Consider the following 18823-nt stretch of genomic DNA (forward strand, 5'->3'; position numbering starts at 1 on the left):
ATTCCGCTCAGCCTTTGAGTTTCGAGATAACAAAGTGGCAGGATAGGAAACCTAAACCTCAATTCTTCAACAATTCAATTCAAAATGTTTGATGCCATGGCAAATGTCCTCTGATTCAAAGGAAAATTGTTGACGCGTGTCTCTTCAGGAATAGACCTTTGAAGCAGGATCGAGCTACTTTTTTAATCAGAATTATTCTAAAACAGTCTTTGAACAGATATAATTCTAATTATCTTGTCTTCTTTTACTGTTAAAAAAATGATTAAGCGGGAAAACTAAATGCGTTAACCTAATTGGTTCACATTGAGTATTTTTGTTTGCTTTGTCTGACCTTGAATTGTACCCTCTTATTCAAATTAATGGAAGTAAATAAACATTTCCAACGGCTTCAGAAACTAGCCCGAAGCTATGCCGAAGTATGCCGAGTTTATGTTGCGCCACTTGAACTTTTTTAATACTGTCCGTGCATGATCAGTTAACACTCAACCCGTGCCGAACCCCAAGTGCGAATCAGTACTGTGCACGTCTAAATGAAATGCCTCGCCAGTATTGGTTCAATCGTTTTTTTTAAATTGCCAGACTTGCGTTCATACTGATTTCACATTTGCCTGATTTGCACTAATTCTGATTTTTTACTTGCCATACTTGCGCCAATTCTGATTTTATTTAGTTGCCAGACTTGCAATAGTTCTGATATTATAATGGCAAGTCTTGCGCCAATTGTGATTTTTTAATCCACAGACTGGTATCAATTCAAATTTTTAGCCGAAAAAACACCTCTCAAATAATCAAAGAAACGTCAAAATTAGCCGAAAAACGCTACGTCAAAAATAGACAAAAAAGGTCAGAAATAGGAGACAGCCGGGAATTTTGATTAGATTCATCTTCTGGCTGATTTGTGGAGTTTGAAATAAAATAAGATCAATTGGCACTTGATGTCGGATAATAGAGCCTCGGGACAGCTGGCTGCTGCACACTTTGACAATTTTCCCTTTGCTAGATAGGTTCGAGTTTTGGTAAATTTGATTATAAATATTTGGTGATTTCGGCTATTTTTGGGATGAAAGGACTAAAAAACGGGACAAATTGATCCCCCGTGGTGCTTTTTTTCTTTTTGGTGTAGCGCTGGCAGCTATAAATGTGAGTATTGACTGTGAGTATTGACTGGGAAATCAACTTGCAAAGTGCGATTCAAGTCTGATATGACTACAATTGCAGAAAACTAGAAAACATTCAAATATTAGCGCTCATGTGGGCTTTGAATAAAAAATTTATAACGGATAGTGACTACAATCTGAGCCTCAAATTTAGCACAATTTGTTGCCAATCACTTTTCTTTTGGTTCGAAATGATCTTTTTATGCTGAACAAATTTTACAAATGTGATAATGCCTTTAAGTTTGATGGTTATTGGAAAGTTTTCAAGGGACCACACAGTAACCGTTCTGCAGCTAAACAATTTTTGAGATCAAATTCCAATTGACGAAATCAGTCAAATTGGAAGAGTATTTTGTTTTGAAATTTGTGAAAAATGCAGATATTCTCAACCAGCAAAAGGACCTCTCAATTTCTGACTGGATTTCTCTCAATGTACAGCAGTGTTATTTCGGAAACAGTTGAGCTCTCTTTTGAAATTTAAAGGCTGTGAACTTTAAATACTATCAGTATCTTGTAAATTTGTCTTGTTTTTGTAATTAATTAACAAAGTGATATCCGTATCGCGGGTACCAATTCAATTTAATACTAATAATAGTAATAATAATAATGAAAATAATAATAATAATATTAATAATAATAATAATAATAATAATAATAATAATAATAATAATAATAATAATAATAATAATAATAATAATAATGATAATAATAATAATAATAATAATAATAATAATATATAATAATAATAATAATAATAATAATAATACTAATAATACTAAAAGTAATAATAATAATAATAATAATAATAATAATAATAATAATAATACTAATAATAATAATAATAATAATAATAATAATAATAATAATAATAATAATAATAATAATAATAATAATAATAATAATAATAATAATAATAATAATAATAATAATAATAATAATAATAATAATAATAATAATAATAATAATAATAATAATAATAATAATAATAATAATAATAATAATAATAATAATAATAATAATAATAATAATAATAATAATAATAATAATAATAATAATAATAATAATAATAATAATAATAATAATAATAATAATAATAATAATAATAATAATAATAATAATAATAATAATAATAATAATAATAATAATAATAATAATAATAATAATAATAATAATAATAATAATAATAATAATAATAATAATAATAATAATAATAATAATAATAATAAAAATTGTAATCATTGATTACTAATTGTTTTAATAGAAAGACTTGCATTTATACGTGCCCAGTACTGAATCGCACTTTGAGATCGGTACGGGGAGTTAGCTGTTCCAAACTAAGTTATACAGTGGGGATTGACATCCGATGATCTTTGTACTTCGCATCATCAAAAAAGGGCTGAACCAAAACTTGTTTGTGGTCAAAATCGTTTTTAACAGATCTTTCTCGTCTGGGGTACACTATCCAACACAGAATTAAATGTAGGGTCCAAGGTGACTTGGCAATTCAAGTACTGGCTCTTAGGAGAGAGGATAGAAAATTTCTGATAATATCTTTGAAGTATTTTTGAGCAAAGCATTGAGATACACCAACAGAAATTCTGAAATTAATAAGGAAAATAACTATGGTTACTTGGTTCATAAAAGCATTTTTTATGATTTCATCGTAATCTTACAGGTACCATAATTGAAATCGTACCATTATCGTACAATAAAGTACATTATGATTTATATGACGTCATATATGAATCATTTGTGGCCCCTCAGCAACAGCAATCCATATAAGTTAGAGTTCTAAGCATATAAAAATTGAGTTACGATGGAGTTACGTAATTGAAATAGAGGAAACGAAAAATTTTGTGAAAAGTTTTGTGAAATGATTTTTTATTAGATCAGGGTTCTCATGTGCATTACAGTGCAGATCTACACTCTTCAAAAACTAATCAAAGATCGAAAAAACCATTAAAAGAGCTTTATCCACTGATGTCTTGGTTGCAACTTTCATGAGAATATCTTCTTGTTTTGCTCTTCACTTATTTGCTAAGTGCGAAGACTTCGTCAAGAAGGTTAAATCGACGAAAAATAATTGAAAATATTTTTAATGTTTGATTCGAACTTTTTTAAAACTCCCGAAATAAAATATATTGTTATTGAGTTCAAAAATAAACAGACTAGCAGATCATTCCTTACTATTACTATACTAGGCAACAAAAAACAACATAGCTGCCAGATTGCCGAAAAACAACCGCTTGATATAGAAAATTCATCTATCTTGGATTATTTGGATTGGAGGATGTTTTTAGTATATAAGATTTTTGGCTCAATTGAGCGTCAATTGGCTGCAATTTCAGGAAAACAATAGACGCTTGTGGCCTTCTATGGTATTCAAACAACAAAAAATAAGATAGACATTTTGGACACTGGTTCTTTAATAGACAAATAGACTTTTTGGGTTCGATTTGAACGATCATTTTTATGAGATACATGCGGTCTATAAGGAAAAGCCCGTTTTAAAATTTAATATTTAAAATCAAAAATTCAAGACCCTAATATTCAACAATTAGGGCATATACTTTTAGCAATACTTAGATGCACACTACTGACCTTTAACTATTAAAGGTTCATGAAACAAAAAAGTTTAAAAAAAGTGTTCCAAAGTCATTTTTTTTGTAAGGTAAATCACCCAAGTAATCTAAAAGCACGCTGGCAAACTGTAACTGCAAAGCAGGAAAAGTAACCGAAATTGAAAAGTCAATGGTCGCAAGAATCATCGACGGAGACGCCGAAATAAAATACTTGAAAGGACAAGTCTTGAAATACAATATGTCTTAAATGAAAAACTTAGAAGTGCTCTAACTGACTAGCAGATCAATTGAGCAATGCCGGCGAAAAAACAAACAAAATAATCTCAAAAAGTTGAGACGCTAAAACAATCAAATAACTAAACGAAATTACACTCATTGCTAAAACTCTAGACGCTTTTAACCCGAAGGCAACATTTGAACCCTCTAAATATAACTATTTCAAATATTGATTCAGAGCCGATTTTTGTCTTTGAAATTGGTCCAGTAATATATCTGCAAGACAAGTATTATAACAGAAAAAAATTCATTGGCCCTTGAAGATGGATTAACTCATAAACTCCGATAGACAATAATTAGACGCCGATAGACAATAATTTTTACTCATACACTCCGATAGACAATAATTTTTTGAAAAAATTTCAAATTTCAAAAAATGTAACTCGTTTTTTTAAAGTGTTGAAAACAATTCCCTAGCCGCAATCAACTTGGTAATAACATAATATCAAACCTTGGAGAAGGTTACGTTGCTACTGAGGCAAAAAAACTGAATAAAAAATCTAAATAAAATTCAAGTTTCATCAAGAACTTTCTAAAAGTCGAAACGTTAAATTGTTGGAAACCATTTCATTGGCGCTAAAAACCTTGCAGTAACTTTTTTAAATCAGACTGTGGAATAGGTTTTCTAGCCCTTGAGGTTTGACAAAAGTCAGATATTGACAAAAACTTTACAAAAACTTGAAAGAATTGCAGATTTTAATAGAAAATTGCTAAACTTCGAGGCATTAAAATGTTGAAAACAGTTGCACTTTGTGGCTAGAAACTATGCAGTGCCCTATTATTAAACCTTAAAAGAGATTCCCTGGCCCTTGAGGCTAGAAAAAAATGACAACATCATGAAAAATTGCAACATTTTGAGCCCAAAAACTTCTAAAAATGAACTTTTAACCTTCAATTAGGGCCATTCCCGCAGCTACACCACTCTAAACTTCTTGAAGGACTTTAAGCCTCGAATGAAACTTAATGCCCTCTGGGCTTTACCAGTTTATCCAGTTTTGAAAGATAAAGGCCATTGAAAATTGCGTGAAAACATCTTAAAAACACAGGGCACCAATACAATCCACATTTTTTGGATTGTAAAAACCACGATGTCCCCAATAATAGCCGCTGTCGCTTCGCGGCTATTAAAAAAGAAACTAACAGGGAAATAACGAAAAATGAAACGTTGTCGGAGCATTAGATAGATTTATAACGAAATGCGAATTTATAGAGATTTAGTAGGTGTGACCTCTGGAATTGCTACGAAAACTCGAGAGAACCATTGTTTTAGATTGAATAATTTCAAATAAAACAAAACAAGATCAACCGTCATAAGACATGATGAATTCGAGCACAAGCAGCGATACTTCCATGGGTGTTGCGGACTATGATGACGAGGGTCTGGGTGAGTTCTGGGGGGACTTCATGTATGTGACGAATGCAGTTGTGGTGCCTGGGATGTTCTTCGTTGGTCTGGTTCTGAACTCGATGGGAATTGGGACTCTGATTCACATGGGGGTGACTACCTCCTCAACTGTCTTCATGCTCATAATGTTCTCCGGGGATATTCTGTCTGGTTTTGTGGATGCTGTCATGAACACCGGGTTAGTTCACAAACAGATCCAATTGTAGTTGACCTTCAATAACTTAATGCATTTGTCGTTTTAGAAGAATAACTCGCATGCCAAACCTGCTCATCTAGGTATCAACTGGTATTGAAAACGTCACAGATTTATTTCACTTACCAATATGGCTTTTAATAACCTCCAAATTGCGTTAACCAAATACGGCTTCAATTATAATTTCCTTTGTATGGTAGTAACTGGGCTCAGAGGAGAAATGACCACATCCATGTATTAAGACAACAAAATGGATTTATTTCACCCACTAATCCGAGCGAAATTACTCTCCCCCTCTTAAAGACCGATAGAGAGGCGGAGACGGCTTCTAATTCAAGCTTCAATCTAATTCCATTTTGGATGATCGCAATTGATCAATATTGTGTATCTAGTTGATCCTCACATATAGACCGTTAGTCTATTTGTAGCAAACGATAGCGTTTTTAATACCACTTTCAATTAAATTGTTTCATTATTCTACTCTTGTTTTTTTAATAAATAAAGATGTAAACTATTCTGATTATTACCCTCAGGTTAAATATCCACATGTTTTCAAATATTAAATAAGTTAATCGCAAAATCAGTATTGTTATTACTTTAATAATCTTGAAATTGTGGCTGTTCGTTCTATTAGGTAAAAATAGGTCTCTTAGCTGTCTATGATTCTCTTTCGATGCCAATTTTTCCTAACATGAGTGCCCTATATGATTAGATCGCCACTACTAAAGAGAAATGACAAAATTCTTTGAGGCAGAAGCAACATCTAAATTCAGATACTACTGCTATTCTTCTGGATCGGATCCATTTGAACCTAACCTCCCCTAAGTGGGGCGAAACCAAGGTGGTGGAAACCATGTTTGGTTTGAATTCCTTTTTATGATTATTATAGTGTAGAAATGGATAAGAAGGATTTGGAATAGTTTTGTTTTGTCTTTTTTTCAGCATTAGCCAGTGGTGGTTGAACCCATATCAACTGGGGAGAGGGTGGTGCAAAGTGTTGATGTGGATCAACTATGCCACTACTGTCTCAACCCAGTTCATTCTGGCCACCTTCACTTTCGACAGACTCATGGCTGTCAGCTTCCCTATCAAATACAGACAACTCAAGACTAACCTCAAGTCAGTTATCATTCAACATTTAGCATCTATTCTGCCCCCACACCCCCCAGCATTTACATTATAATGACCCTTAAAAATTAAGCACACTACTACAAAAAATAGCACGGGTTTTAAAAGTCATATGCTTACAAAGCTGGTTGGGGGGGGGGGGCACTCACAGATTTTACCAAAGTTGTAATACTGATAAAGTTCAAGAAAATCGATAACAAATTATATTATCATTAAAGAGAGTTTTCACGCTTAGATCTCTACTACTAATTTTTGCTCAACTTTTTCAGTCCCGGATTAAAAAACACTTTTGCAAAGAACTTGATTTGGAAGGTCCAAGTCTTCGTCATGACTGCTCATGATCAAACCAATGCAGACCAAATTCTTTTACGTTGTGACCCTTCCAGATAATAAAAGCCTCTGATCAGACTTTGCCTCGTTCAAACTGAATGGTACGTACATGGCTTCCTTTAAAGTCATACATTATCAGATTTGGCTCGCTCTGGTGCACTCTAGTGATATGGCTTAGTCCTCGTTTTTGGGTTGTAAGTTTTCTTTGGTTGGTATTTGCCTTGCACAAAAGTACCCATGATGAGATTGCATCCAAAATTTATAAGTTAGTTAAATATGGTCCAAGAAATCAGCATGAAGAGACCTTAAAATATTGAAAAGGACACAATTTCGCTTGATTTATAGTTTTTTTTTATAGTTGCCTGATTTCTCATCCCTGCGTTTTGTTTTGTTTTTTGTCTGATTTTTCTCAGTTTTTTGAAATGATGCAGTATTAATAATCAATAATCTAAAACAATCTCAATCATCATTAGTCAGAGAATAATCTAAAATTTGATTGTTGTGCGTCAAAAGTGTAAAAAGAATCAAGTAATCAAAATTGTAAATTACTTTAAACGCAGCAATTTCGCCCAAAATATTATTAAAAAATAGAGTTAATTTTCTGTTTTTGTTTGCTTCATTTCTAAAATTTTAATATATTGCTAATTGGGAACAGCCAAGTTTTGCTTTCGAAATTGAAGACGAGAAAAAACGAACCAAAAAACACGCAAAGTTCATGAATATTTTCTAGAATTTAGCTGCCATAGAAGAGTTTTGTCATTTAAATTTTGGTATTGTAATCTTTGAGTAGTCTATTTTGCAACGCATTCTCATGGTCTTTTAGAAATGAGCGTTCATTTAATTCAATTAAAGAGAGCGGTTGATTTATACAATTTTTTTTCAGTTTGTTCCTCCCAATAAACTGGTGCATATTTCTTGGAACATCCGAGTACAAGTGCAATTTTTAAAACAAAAACTTATCATGTATGTAAAGGTGCATACTTCGAGAACAAAAGAGTATACTAGCAAAAATGACATTGTTTCAAAGAAATTCCTTTTTGACTCAAGGATTTGTGCGCCTCTGACATAACCCTTCTGTTGCAGGTTCTTTTAGAAATAAAATCTAATTGAAATACGTTGATAATTGCTGACAAATTTCTCAAACAAACTAAACAAACTAATAGTCTCCTAATGTGTTCAGCTGCCCCTTGCTATTCAATAAAATGATCAAAAGATTTCCTTTTATTGGGCGTCAATTTTGATCCAGTTTATTCAAATCTCCTCTTAATGTGTGAGTGAAAAAGAATTAATTAATGCAAAAAACTCCGGGACTGAGTTAATCTTGTGACATATTGTTTCAACTCTAATAATTAGGCAACCGTTCTGCGAGACTATCGCCCAATGTCTCCAACTTGCATTGATTTCCTCTTTCTATGTGCAAGTCACTGTGATTTTTGCCCAAAATTCCCTCTCAATGCGCGGCAGATGCCTGAGGCAGCTTGTGGTGCATTTAGCTGTTTATGTTCAAGATTTAAAGCAATATAATCCAAGTGAAAGATTGCCATTTGCATCTTGTGCCTCTTATAAAAAGATTGGTGTTCTCAACTTAACGTAACTCATATTTATATAACATCGAAGAGTTATTAGAGCTTATAAACAAATTGAATTCAATAATACTTGGAAAGGAATGGTTTTCGTCTTGAGTTTTTTATACCAAAAACATTATCAGTTTTGCTCTGGATTTACTCTGATACAGCTCTGATCTCCGGCAGACAAGTACGTGAAAACATCATAAAAAGAAAAGTGAGCATGAATTATTTTTTTTTACTAATAATCGGCTTTTGTTGTACGACGTCGTAGAATGTTAGTTACTGGAACTATACAGCTTTCGAGGAAAGATGACCATCAGCTAGTTTGTCTGCATCTTTCTTACTTTTTTTCTTGAAGAACTGAACTTTTTGTTCGGACGGTTAGATTCAACTTTTTGAACATCTTAAATAAGTTTACTTGAAGTGACAGCGAGTTAGAAGTACTTCGGCGCCTTTGGTTAGGAACTGCAAAAGCACTTTTTAGTCTCTCTTAACAAAACGTTAAATTGCTTCTCTTGTGACTTTACGTCTGTCTTTAGAAGATAGCTGAATGATTAAGGTGTTCTTATCTTAATGAATAGCAGTTATCATCAGAATAACAACCACCGCGTCAATTTAGATGCAATTTTCAGAACCATCAATTAATCAGAGTACTGTTCAGAAAACAAATCAGACGAAAAATGTACGAACATCACCTGTCACTGGTTATAACAATATAATTGGGTTGTATTATGAGTTAATACAGGTTTTTACCAATATGAACTCCAATAATATATAGTTCACTGGCTGTAGCTCTCTATATAAAACTAATACGAAGCACGTCAAATAACTTGAAACATACAAAAAAAATTAAAATGTTTAAGCTAAATTTAAACAAAAACGGAGCAGCAAAATTGCTTATTACCACCAACGTTAAAAGCTAGCACCAAATTAGCTTTAAATTTTGTGCTTTAAATTGCGTCACGCGACATTCGCTAACCCATGTTTATAATTAATAACAGAATTGTCCTTGATTTTAAACAAGTGCCAACTGCAGCCTGGATTGAATTTTGATAATTTTCTGCTTCTGTTGATGTTAACACAGGTAATCTTGCCTGTCAACCGAATGAACATTGTTGGCAGTCATTAACATTAATTTGAAACGTCTTAACGTGGTGGCCTTGGAGGGCACAATTTGTGAATAGGTATTGCATAGACCAGTCTTGGATGAATATTATAGTAACTATAGTCTGCGTGCACAAACTAATGAGAGTATTTGCTTTCATTGTGCTTTGTATATTCTAATAATAAAAAAAACCCATTTTAAAATCATAAATTTAAGGTATGCTGGGTTGAGGAACTCATGGATGAAATCATTTCTAAGTTCAGTCAATTCTCAGAAAGTTTTCTTACGATCAGCCTTGTGCCCACAAATCACCATGGTGCCCACGAAATTGAGCATTTGCCATTTGTTTGTTCCCAGTAACCCTCACAATCGGGTCTTCGAAATTTTGTCATCATCAACCAACACAATTGGGTTGAACGGAAGAAATGAGCATTGTCCCCACTCATTGGGTGACAAACAAGTTCGCGCACAGAAATAACTGGGCAACTAAAATTGGGTGAGCCAAGACTGTAAATTAACCATGGGGCTGAGGGTGGAGTCGCACGAATGAGTATCATAACAGGGGATCTCTGGCGATCAGCACTGTGGCTGAACCTCTCATTAAAGTCAATGAGATTCCTTGAGATAACCGATTGTAGGCAATTGATAAACCAGCTGGTTGAAAGTTTCGGTTATCGGCAAGCAAGGCTATATATTTAAGAAATGCGTGTGTGTGTAAGTGTGTGTGTGTGTGTGTGTGTGTGGACGGGGGGGGGGGGGGAGGGGCTCCCAATTTACTTTAATTCGCTTCCAGTTGTTTATTCGCATCTTTTTTATGTCTTCTGATAATTTCTCAATTGTTGAACCCACTTTAGTGGACCTCGTTACACTTTACACATTACACCTCGGTTACCATTAATTTTAATCGAATATATCGCAGCAATAAATAAGTGTTTCATTTCATTATCCTCAAGGGTTTTTGAAATCTTTAAGTGGAAATGTATTACTGATTTAGATGACGTAAATGCATATCGTATAATGCACCTTATCACGTGATGGGAAACAACAAAACGGTGAAATTAAGCGGATAATGAATTAATTGTCTAAAATTTTTCCCTTGCCTCAGTGGAGGGTTTCATTTTAAGTAAGCTAAAAAGGTTTTCATTTGAATAGAAAAGGATGTTCGAGCAAATTTTGTGATTCCCTTTTAGGTCATCAGCTTTGATAAGATTTCTAAGTTTATACTATTAAGTATGATGAAAATAATTGTGTTCTTTATCAATCAATTATTAATTAGTTCAATAAAATTGACAACATCTAAAGCTTTTTAAGCTTAAATAAAGTGATGCGCACTTATCTGGTGATTCACATGATAATAAACCATTATCTAGATTTTTTTGAATTAATTGAAATTTCTAAAATTTGCTGTTTTGAACCCAAAAATTGTTTCAACTCGTTACCAGAGAAAAAAACTGGTAAACGTGCATAAAAAGACATTTTCACTCATTTCACTATAAATTCATTATGATCTTTTACAATCAATCGTTCTGAAAAATTAAATCATTCTCCTTTAAAAGAAATTTAATGAAACTTCGGAAAAATTTAAGCAAAAGCTTTTTTAGCATGCAAATCAACTCGAATTTCAAGTCAAATGAATTTTTGGGCCACAATTATGGAAAATGTCGGAGAAATGGTCGGAGAAATGGTCGGAAAGAGGTCGGATAAATAAACCAAAGTAAAACTTAACCAACTAAGATTTATCAAAAATTAACCGCAAGATAGTTGCGAAACATGGATAAGAAAGAATTAATTTTAATTGTTCCGACCCCACTAGTGGGGGGGGGGACTATATATTCAAATGGGTTTTTTAATCAGTCAACTTTGCCAATCGATATATTCATTGTCGAGAGTTGTGAGTGATATCATTGACAAGCCCGTACAGCAAAGAATATGGAATTAAAAAGAAATTCTTGAATTTTGTTTTCTAGAGCGAGTTAGCAATGTTTTAGTTTTTGTGAATATTAGACCAAATTGCGTTGTTTTTATTCACATTTTCCGGAATTTTCGCTTAAGTTTTCGGCAATTTTTCTAAAATTTGTTAAAGTTTTTAAGAATAGTGTTGTTGATTTTATGTTTAAAGACACAAAATTATTGTAGAACATTTTGATTTAAATTTTTAGGCAAAAATTTTGGCTAAATATTTCAAAATTCAGTCTTTTTCAACAAAACTAGCACGAAATAAGCTTCTTTAGTCCATTTTGATTAAATTTGCCGGAAATACACACCCAAAAAGCACAAACACAATCTTTGTAAACTCAAAAGGGGGCTAGTCCTACTTCCATTTTAATTGAGAATGCTCTGTAATTAAAATTTTGCGGTTTTTTACGAGATCGGCGGTAGGTTTGTTATTTAGACGTAAGAGATCGAGGGTATGTTTGGTTTTTAAACGTTTGTTATCGCCGGTTTATTTCATATTTAAGCGCAAGAGATTGTCGGCAAGTACGGTTTTAGAAGTAAGAAACCGTCGGTTTTTGCACAGGGAACTTTAATTTTTCTGTATATAATGAAGTCACATGCTGTGATAGCGTTCCGTTTGCAGGATTTATAGACGTATTTCTGAGAGAAAAATTACAAAAGATTGCGCAATTATGTTGAAGATTATTCTCTAGCTCGTTCTCAAAATTAATTGAACGAATATAAATTTCTTGGTTATTTTTGAATTCAAATATTGTAACAAACTTGTTGAATATTGATGAGATTTCTGTTGAATAATTTACAGTCACTGAGTGTTAAAAATCTTTCTTGTAGTTTACAAGCAAAGTTTTGACGGCTGGTTACGTTTGAAATCGAACATACCGCTCGTTTTTTTTTCGGCCTGCTGGACTAATCTGTGGTTAAAACCCAGAAGAAGCTAAAAATTTATCGTGTTTCTCTCAAAAATAACGAATCTGTTTAACGTTTAGATAACGACTATACCGAATCTCTTTTACGTTTAAAAACCGATGATACTGAATTGGCCTTACATTTAAAAATGACAATTCCGAATCTTTTTTATGTTAAAAGTCGAGCAAAAGTCTAAACAATTTGTATGCAATTTTGTCCTTTTGGCTAGAAAAAATGATTTCTTATGTTTATAGACCGAAGATTTGTCGACGACTAGGGAATAATCGAAGAGATTCGATACATCCCTAGTCGACAAATAAAAGTCGGTATGACGTTTTTCGAGTATTTTCTCATACGAGTGTATCACCAGGATTAAAGTTAGTCAGAATGCAAATACTGAACTTAAACCTGTTCCGTCTGGTCAGAAATCTTGGTTATGTCTGTTCAGACTGGCGCCAATAGCGACCAAAGCCTTTTTGGTCTGGTCAATACCTTATTTTGGGTATGGTCGGTTTGGAACCCCCCTGTCGGCGACCCAAGTCAATTCGGCCTGTACCTGCATCGGGTTACGCACCTCATCCTGGGACCAACATGACAAAAACGACAATAACCGACACTTTGACATAAATTACCGACGGAAGCGACAAAATTCAATAAGCGACCATTCTTCCAAAAAAAGACGACGAAACCGACAAAAAACTACCAAAAAAGATGCTTCTGGGTTTCGTCGGTTTTATGGTTTTTTTTTCAAAAAACGGGATGTTGAATTGAGTGCACTATAGGTACCCAGTGATAACATCGCTGGTTGTGATGGTGGTCTCTTACTTGAGTGTGGCTGGTAATCTCTACTACTACGACCTGGTGGATGGAGTGTGCACGCAGGCATCCTACATATCCGCTCTCGGTGGACTCATCTACTTCCACTATTCCGCCTCATTCGTGTTCTGTGGATTGCCCACCACTCTCATATTCCTCTTCAATGTCACCATACTCATCCAAATGAGGTTAGACACTCATTGGTGGGGGGGGGGGCAAATAGCATTGGATTAATAAATGGGGTGAACGTGAGACGCGGAAGAGAGACGAGACCGGGTTATAGACTGAGTTGGGTTGTGAACGTTGTATAAATGGAGTTTCATTGTGGAGGGTGTGTGTGTAAGAGAAATGTGGATGCGATTTAATATAATCCCTGAAAGTGATGGAAATGTATAAAACCTGTAAGATATGTGCTCAAATTTTGCACCAATTGCGCTGAAAAGCGCTGAAATTATGTAATGCTTGCAATGACGTCCATTAAAAAACACTTTTTCAGCGAAAAATGTGACATAATTGTCCGTTGAATGTGTTGACAAATGCTGGTTTTAGGTAAGAATCAATGCGTTTAAAATTAATACCATTAAATGAAATGAAAAACCTCACCTGGGCAGTAATAAAGTCCGGCCAATAACAAGAAGACGGCTCGTGCAAGTCTGTGCGTAGCGTCAAATGTTAACTATGAATTTTTTTCTGAAAAAAAACGGATCCTTTTCGTTTGTTGCCCCATTACGTACCCCCAGACACAGAGAAAGTGCCATAACATATTATGCGACACGTGCGTCTAGGGAGTGTAAAAAATTTGCGCCCACTAAGCTGGGGGGGGGGGGGGTCACAGACAGAAAAGATCCAAAAATTGTTGGAGCAATACTTAAATCATAGCTTACAGAGTGATCAACATCAGTCCATCTCAATATACAGTCCACTTATTTTAGAAATTAGGATACCTGCAAATGAGCGACACAATTAGGTGTTAGCAATATGTTAATTATGATCTCATAAATTGAAGACCCGATTGACTAGGGTGAAAATATGTTTACAAGTCAATGTGATCAAAAGTATCAAAACAAATGACTGAAGTAGTTTTTACTCAAAACAATATGAAAGTGAAAACATGGTTCTTGTAGACGTAATGCGGACAAGATGAAGAAGAGCGGGAGGGAGGCAGCCATGACCAGAGTCCTCCTTCTGTGCTCATTCGCATTCCTATTTTTCACAGGCAAGTACTCTTCTCCCTATCACTTCTCCAATTGATTGGGTTCATAGCTATACCAGGGTTCTTGGGCTGATGTCTCAGACCAAACCTACCTCTGACTAAACTCTCTTTGAGCGCACACGGATGAAGTATGTGCTCAAAAATAAGCACGGATTTCCATTTCAACGCACGGAAGTCTACTGGACAGTTGTCTAATTTTAGTCTGATCAGACGTTACTTCGAGCGCATGAATGTCTAATGGGAGGCTGCATCGAGCGCGCATAAGTCCAAACTAAAGATTTGTGGAAATTGGGCGAATACTACTTGAAACACATAAAGGTGGTGTCGCAGAATCTGCTGGCTAATATATTGAAATTAAGTGATTATGACAATAAACGTCGTAGGAAAAAAAGCTCATCAAAAATGAAAAAAATGAACTTGGTTTTCAAAATTTGACCTTTTTTGAGACGTAGTATAACCCAACTTGCTCAATATCGTGCGTTTTTGCAACCACTCGTCCCAAATTATTGACGTTAAAGCTAATGAGACGTATTTTAAACAATTTTTCCCTTTTAATTTTTTTTAAACCAAAATCATTGGCGGCAATGACACAGCACAGTAATAGAGATGCAAGACATTGAAACAATGATTCATTTTGCATCTAATTTTAACTACTCCTAAAAGACGACTGACACTTGAAAAATTTATTACATCGAATGGATTTTGACGTGTCTAGTTTAACTGTTTTAATTCCCCAAGACAGCCCGCAGTTCAATTCACGGCGGAATCCTTCTAATTTCATCATTTTTTTACATTTACAAATTTTCTGATCATGGAATTGTATATGCTGCCTATAATGTATTTTAACACAGGCGTCTGTTCTTTTCCTAGGCAGTATAAGGTATACACTTTAAGTTTCTTTTACAAGATGATTAATACACAGGTATTTTATTTCGCAGGCTAATGTGTACACTGTTTTTTTCCTTCACAGATTGATATGTAAACCAGTCTCTTCCTCCACAGACTGTGTACTGAAGTGTGCTACACTCAGTAACACTATTTGATAATCTTAGTGCTATTTTGAGAATTTACGTTATAGTGCGTGAAGCACAAACTTGATTTGGACAAAGTCCATTTTAACGTGTGAACAAATTACTAAGTAGTTTTGAATAAGCTACTATTTTAAGATCACTAACTAAAACTGAGAATACTATGACGTGATATTATCACGCCACACAGATAACACCAAGTTAACCTTGGTAACTCTGTCGACACTCGTTATCTCTATCCAATAGGATACTAGAGAACCACGTGTCCGCAAGTATAAAAGGAGCTTGCACGCTCAACTACCAGCACAATTTGGTCCCTGATAACTTCTGATTTAAAATCATACTCCCGTATTGCTCCCTTGCTCAATCTCAGCTTACTTGAGATATTTTTCTAACTTAGAATATTTTGTGACTTGTTCTTAACTAAGAACTCTCTAAGTCATAAAATATTAACTTAGCACAAATTTGGAAATCAGGTAAGTTCAGCTTAACTTCTCTAAGTTATAATTTAACATCTCTCAAACTCTATCTAAGTTACAAGTCAACTTAGAATAGTTCAATCTGTGCTATTTCAATCTTATAACTTTAATTATTCTATCCCTTAATGCTCGGTTCATATTTGATGCTGTTTAACATAACTTATTAATTCATATTTGCATTTAACTTTCTTTAATACTTAACTATATACCAAGAGTAGAACTAGGGGTTGAACTCTCAAGTTATACATGTGGTCCCGCGATTAACCCCGTCGTTTAAGTATCTAATGTACGGACCAGCAGTATAAATGGTGGCCATAGAGAGGCAACTTCAATTTAACTTGTTCATTTAATAACAGAGAGGCAACTTCAATTTAACTTGTTCATTTAATAACAGAGAGGCAATTTCAATTTAACTTGTTCATTTAATATAGAAAAGGCATTCTCAATTTAACTTGTTCATTTAAACTATCAGAGAAGCCTGCTTAAATTTAACTTATTCACTTATTGTAGAAAAGCCATTAAATTAACTTGTGTAAGTTAACTAGTCAAAGGGCTTCTCACTAAAATCCTTTTTTGGTTTTGATTTAAACTATTCCTCTGTTCTTAATAATTCTAATACAATAACTTCAGTCCTTTAAACAATGGCCAGTCCTGGTGGTAGTACTCCTCCACCTGCCGTTACTCCCCCACCTGAGACTCCCATAACACATCCAAATCTTTCACTTGTATCTTTTTCAGGCAATGATCCTAATCAGGATGCCACTTCTTTTTGGAACTCTGTAGAAAACAAAATACTCTTTTCACTAGGAACTAGGCCTACGGCACCCGCTGCACAAACTAGCTATGATAAAAGGCAACAATCCTTATTCGGCTCACTTTTAACTGATACAGCACTAGAATGGTTTGAAAGTGAAGTCACAGATGCTACAGATTGGAATACTTTAAAAGATGAATTTATAAAAAGATTCACAGACGGTAGAGACCAATTTAGATTTAGACTTGAGGTTGAGAACACATTTAGGCAAGAAGAAGAATTAATAAAGAACTATCTACATGGAATAAAGAGTGGAGTTGATAAAGGTTGGCCAGAAAAGATACCAACAAGTATTGAAGGTGATGACAATATAAGAAAGGAGAAAGAAATCCAACAAAGACAGCGAAGTCAGAAATACATAGATTTTGCTATAAGAGGACTAAGACCACAAGGTTTAAAACGCAAAGCGCACGAGAAACTCATTGAGAATCCTTCAATAACTTGGACAGAGTTTGTTGATCACTTAGTCGTGAAAGACTTAACATTTTCTGTAACAACAGAATCTAGTGGAGCTACAGGAATAGATAAACTTAAAACACTCGTGAGCAAAATTAACGATTTAACCAGTCTTTTCAAAAGCAACGAAGTGAATGCTATAGATACTTCTAGGCCAAGAGACCCTAATATAAAAGGTAGACCTAACAGTACTAGATTCTGTGATTATTGCAGAAGCAATGGTCATTACATCTCTAGATGCACAAAGAAACAGATAGATGATAGTGTTAACAAATTGAGAAAGGAACTAGTTGAACCAAGAAGGCCAAATATAACATTCTCTAATGATTATAGAAAGAATAACCGAGGCAATACAAGATTCAATGGTCCTAGAAACCAAGGCTATCAACCAAGAGGTGGCTACTCAAACTATAATCCTAGGTTCAACAAGCCTAACTATCAACCACAAAATACATCTTTAAACAGTTATGGCAATAGTTTCACTCAACCATACGAACAAACCTTCCCTCAGCAAAACACCTATAGAAATAATGAACCAAATCTTGAACAACAATCACCATCACCACAACAACAACAACAGCCACAACAAAGTGCTAGCTTCTATACACCAAGTAGAAATAACAATCTACAACAAAGACAATCAAAACCCAACAATATTCAGCAACAACCAAATCAAATAAGTTTCGTTGAAGGCGACGATGACTACGTAAATGCTATAACAGACTTCTTTCCTTTAAACTTTTGAAGTCTCCGAACGCTACTAAAGAAAGTAGTACTAAGTCAAGAATTTATCTCAACTTATATCACTTTGCCACCGGAGACATTAAAAATAATAGTGGTTTAGAAGTAGAATTCATGATTGACCCAGGATCAACCTGCACCATTATCAATCATCCTACATACCTTGCACTAGTAAACCTTGGACAAAATTTGCACTTACAAAATACAAATTGTGATTCAAAGACATATACCGGTTCATCAATCAGAATGCTTGGCTACACAACTATTCAATCTAGCTTCGAAACTGACGTTAAATATACAGTCCCCCATAAAGTATTCGTTACTAAAGAACAGAGACAGAACATAATAGGTATTGATTTTTGTCATTTGTTTTTAAAAGCACTTCACTTCGATATCCCCGCAGTAGAATTAAAAACTGAGAGAAACCTAATTTGCTACGGCTCACTCAACAATGAGAAAGATTACCCATACATAACTGAGATGACTGCTTTAAACATAGCTCAACCAATCTTTCTACAACAGAAAAGTACACAATTGCACAAGCAAAAGCACCCCAGTCAAGCCTTATTTCCACCAGGAACATATTTCATGCCCCATATTAACGTTGCAAAAACTGACCTAGTCTTTGTGAACACACTTTGTCCACAACCTGAAGAATTTCTACCCATAT

The 18823-nt window shown here is 34.2% G+C and overlaps 1 protein-coding gene across 1 annotated transcript in view; it reads left to right on the forward strand.

The window, feature by feature from the left end:
- The window catches only part of LOC142354296 (uncharacterized), a 47071-nt gene that overhangs the window by 8792 nt on the left and 19456 nt on the right, over positions 1–18823 (forward strand). Inside the window, exons 2-5 of the mRNA XM_075406559.1 lie at positions 5286–5598; positions 6556–6732; positions 13389–13610; positions 14547–14638. Coding sequence (XP_075262674.1) covers positions 5333–5598; positions 6556–6732; positions 13389–13610; positions 14547–14638 — 757 coding nt within the window. The 5' untranslated portion in view covers positions 5286–5332. The remainder of the gene's footprint in view (positions 1–5285; positions 5599–6555; positions 6733–13388; positions 13611–14546; positions 14639–18823) is intronic.

This window comes from Convolutriloba macropyga, chromosome 15, assembly GCF_964194025.1.
Source record: "Convolutriloba macropyga chromosome 15, txConMacr16.3, whole genome shotgun sequence".
NCBI lineage: Eukaryota > Metazoa > Xenacoelomorpha > Acoela > Convolutidae > Convolutriloba > Convolutriloba macropyga.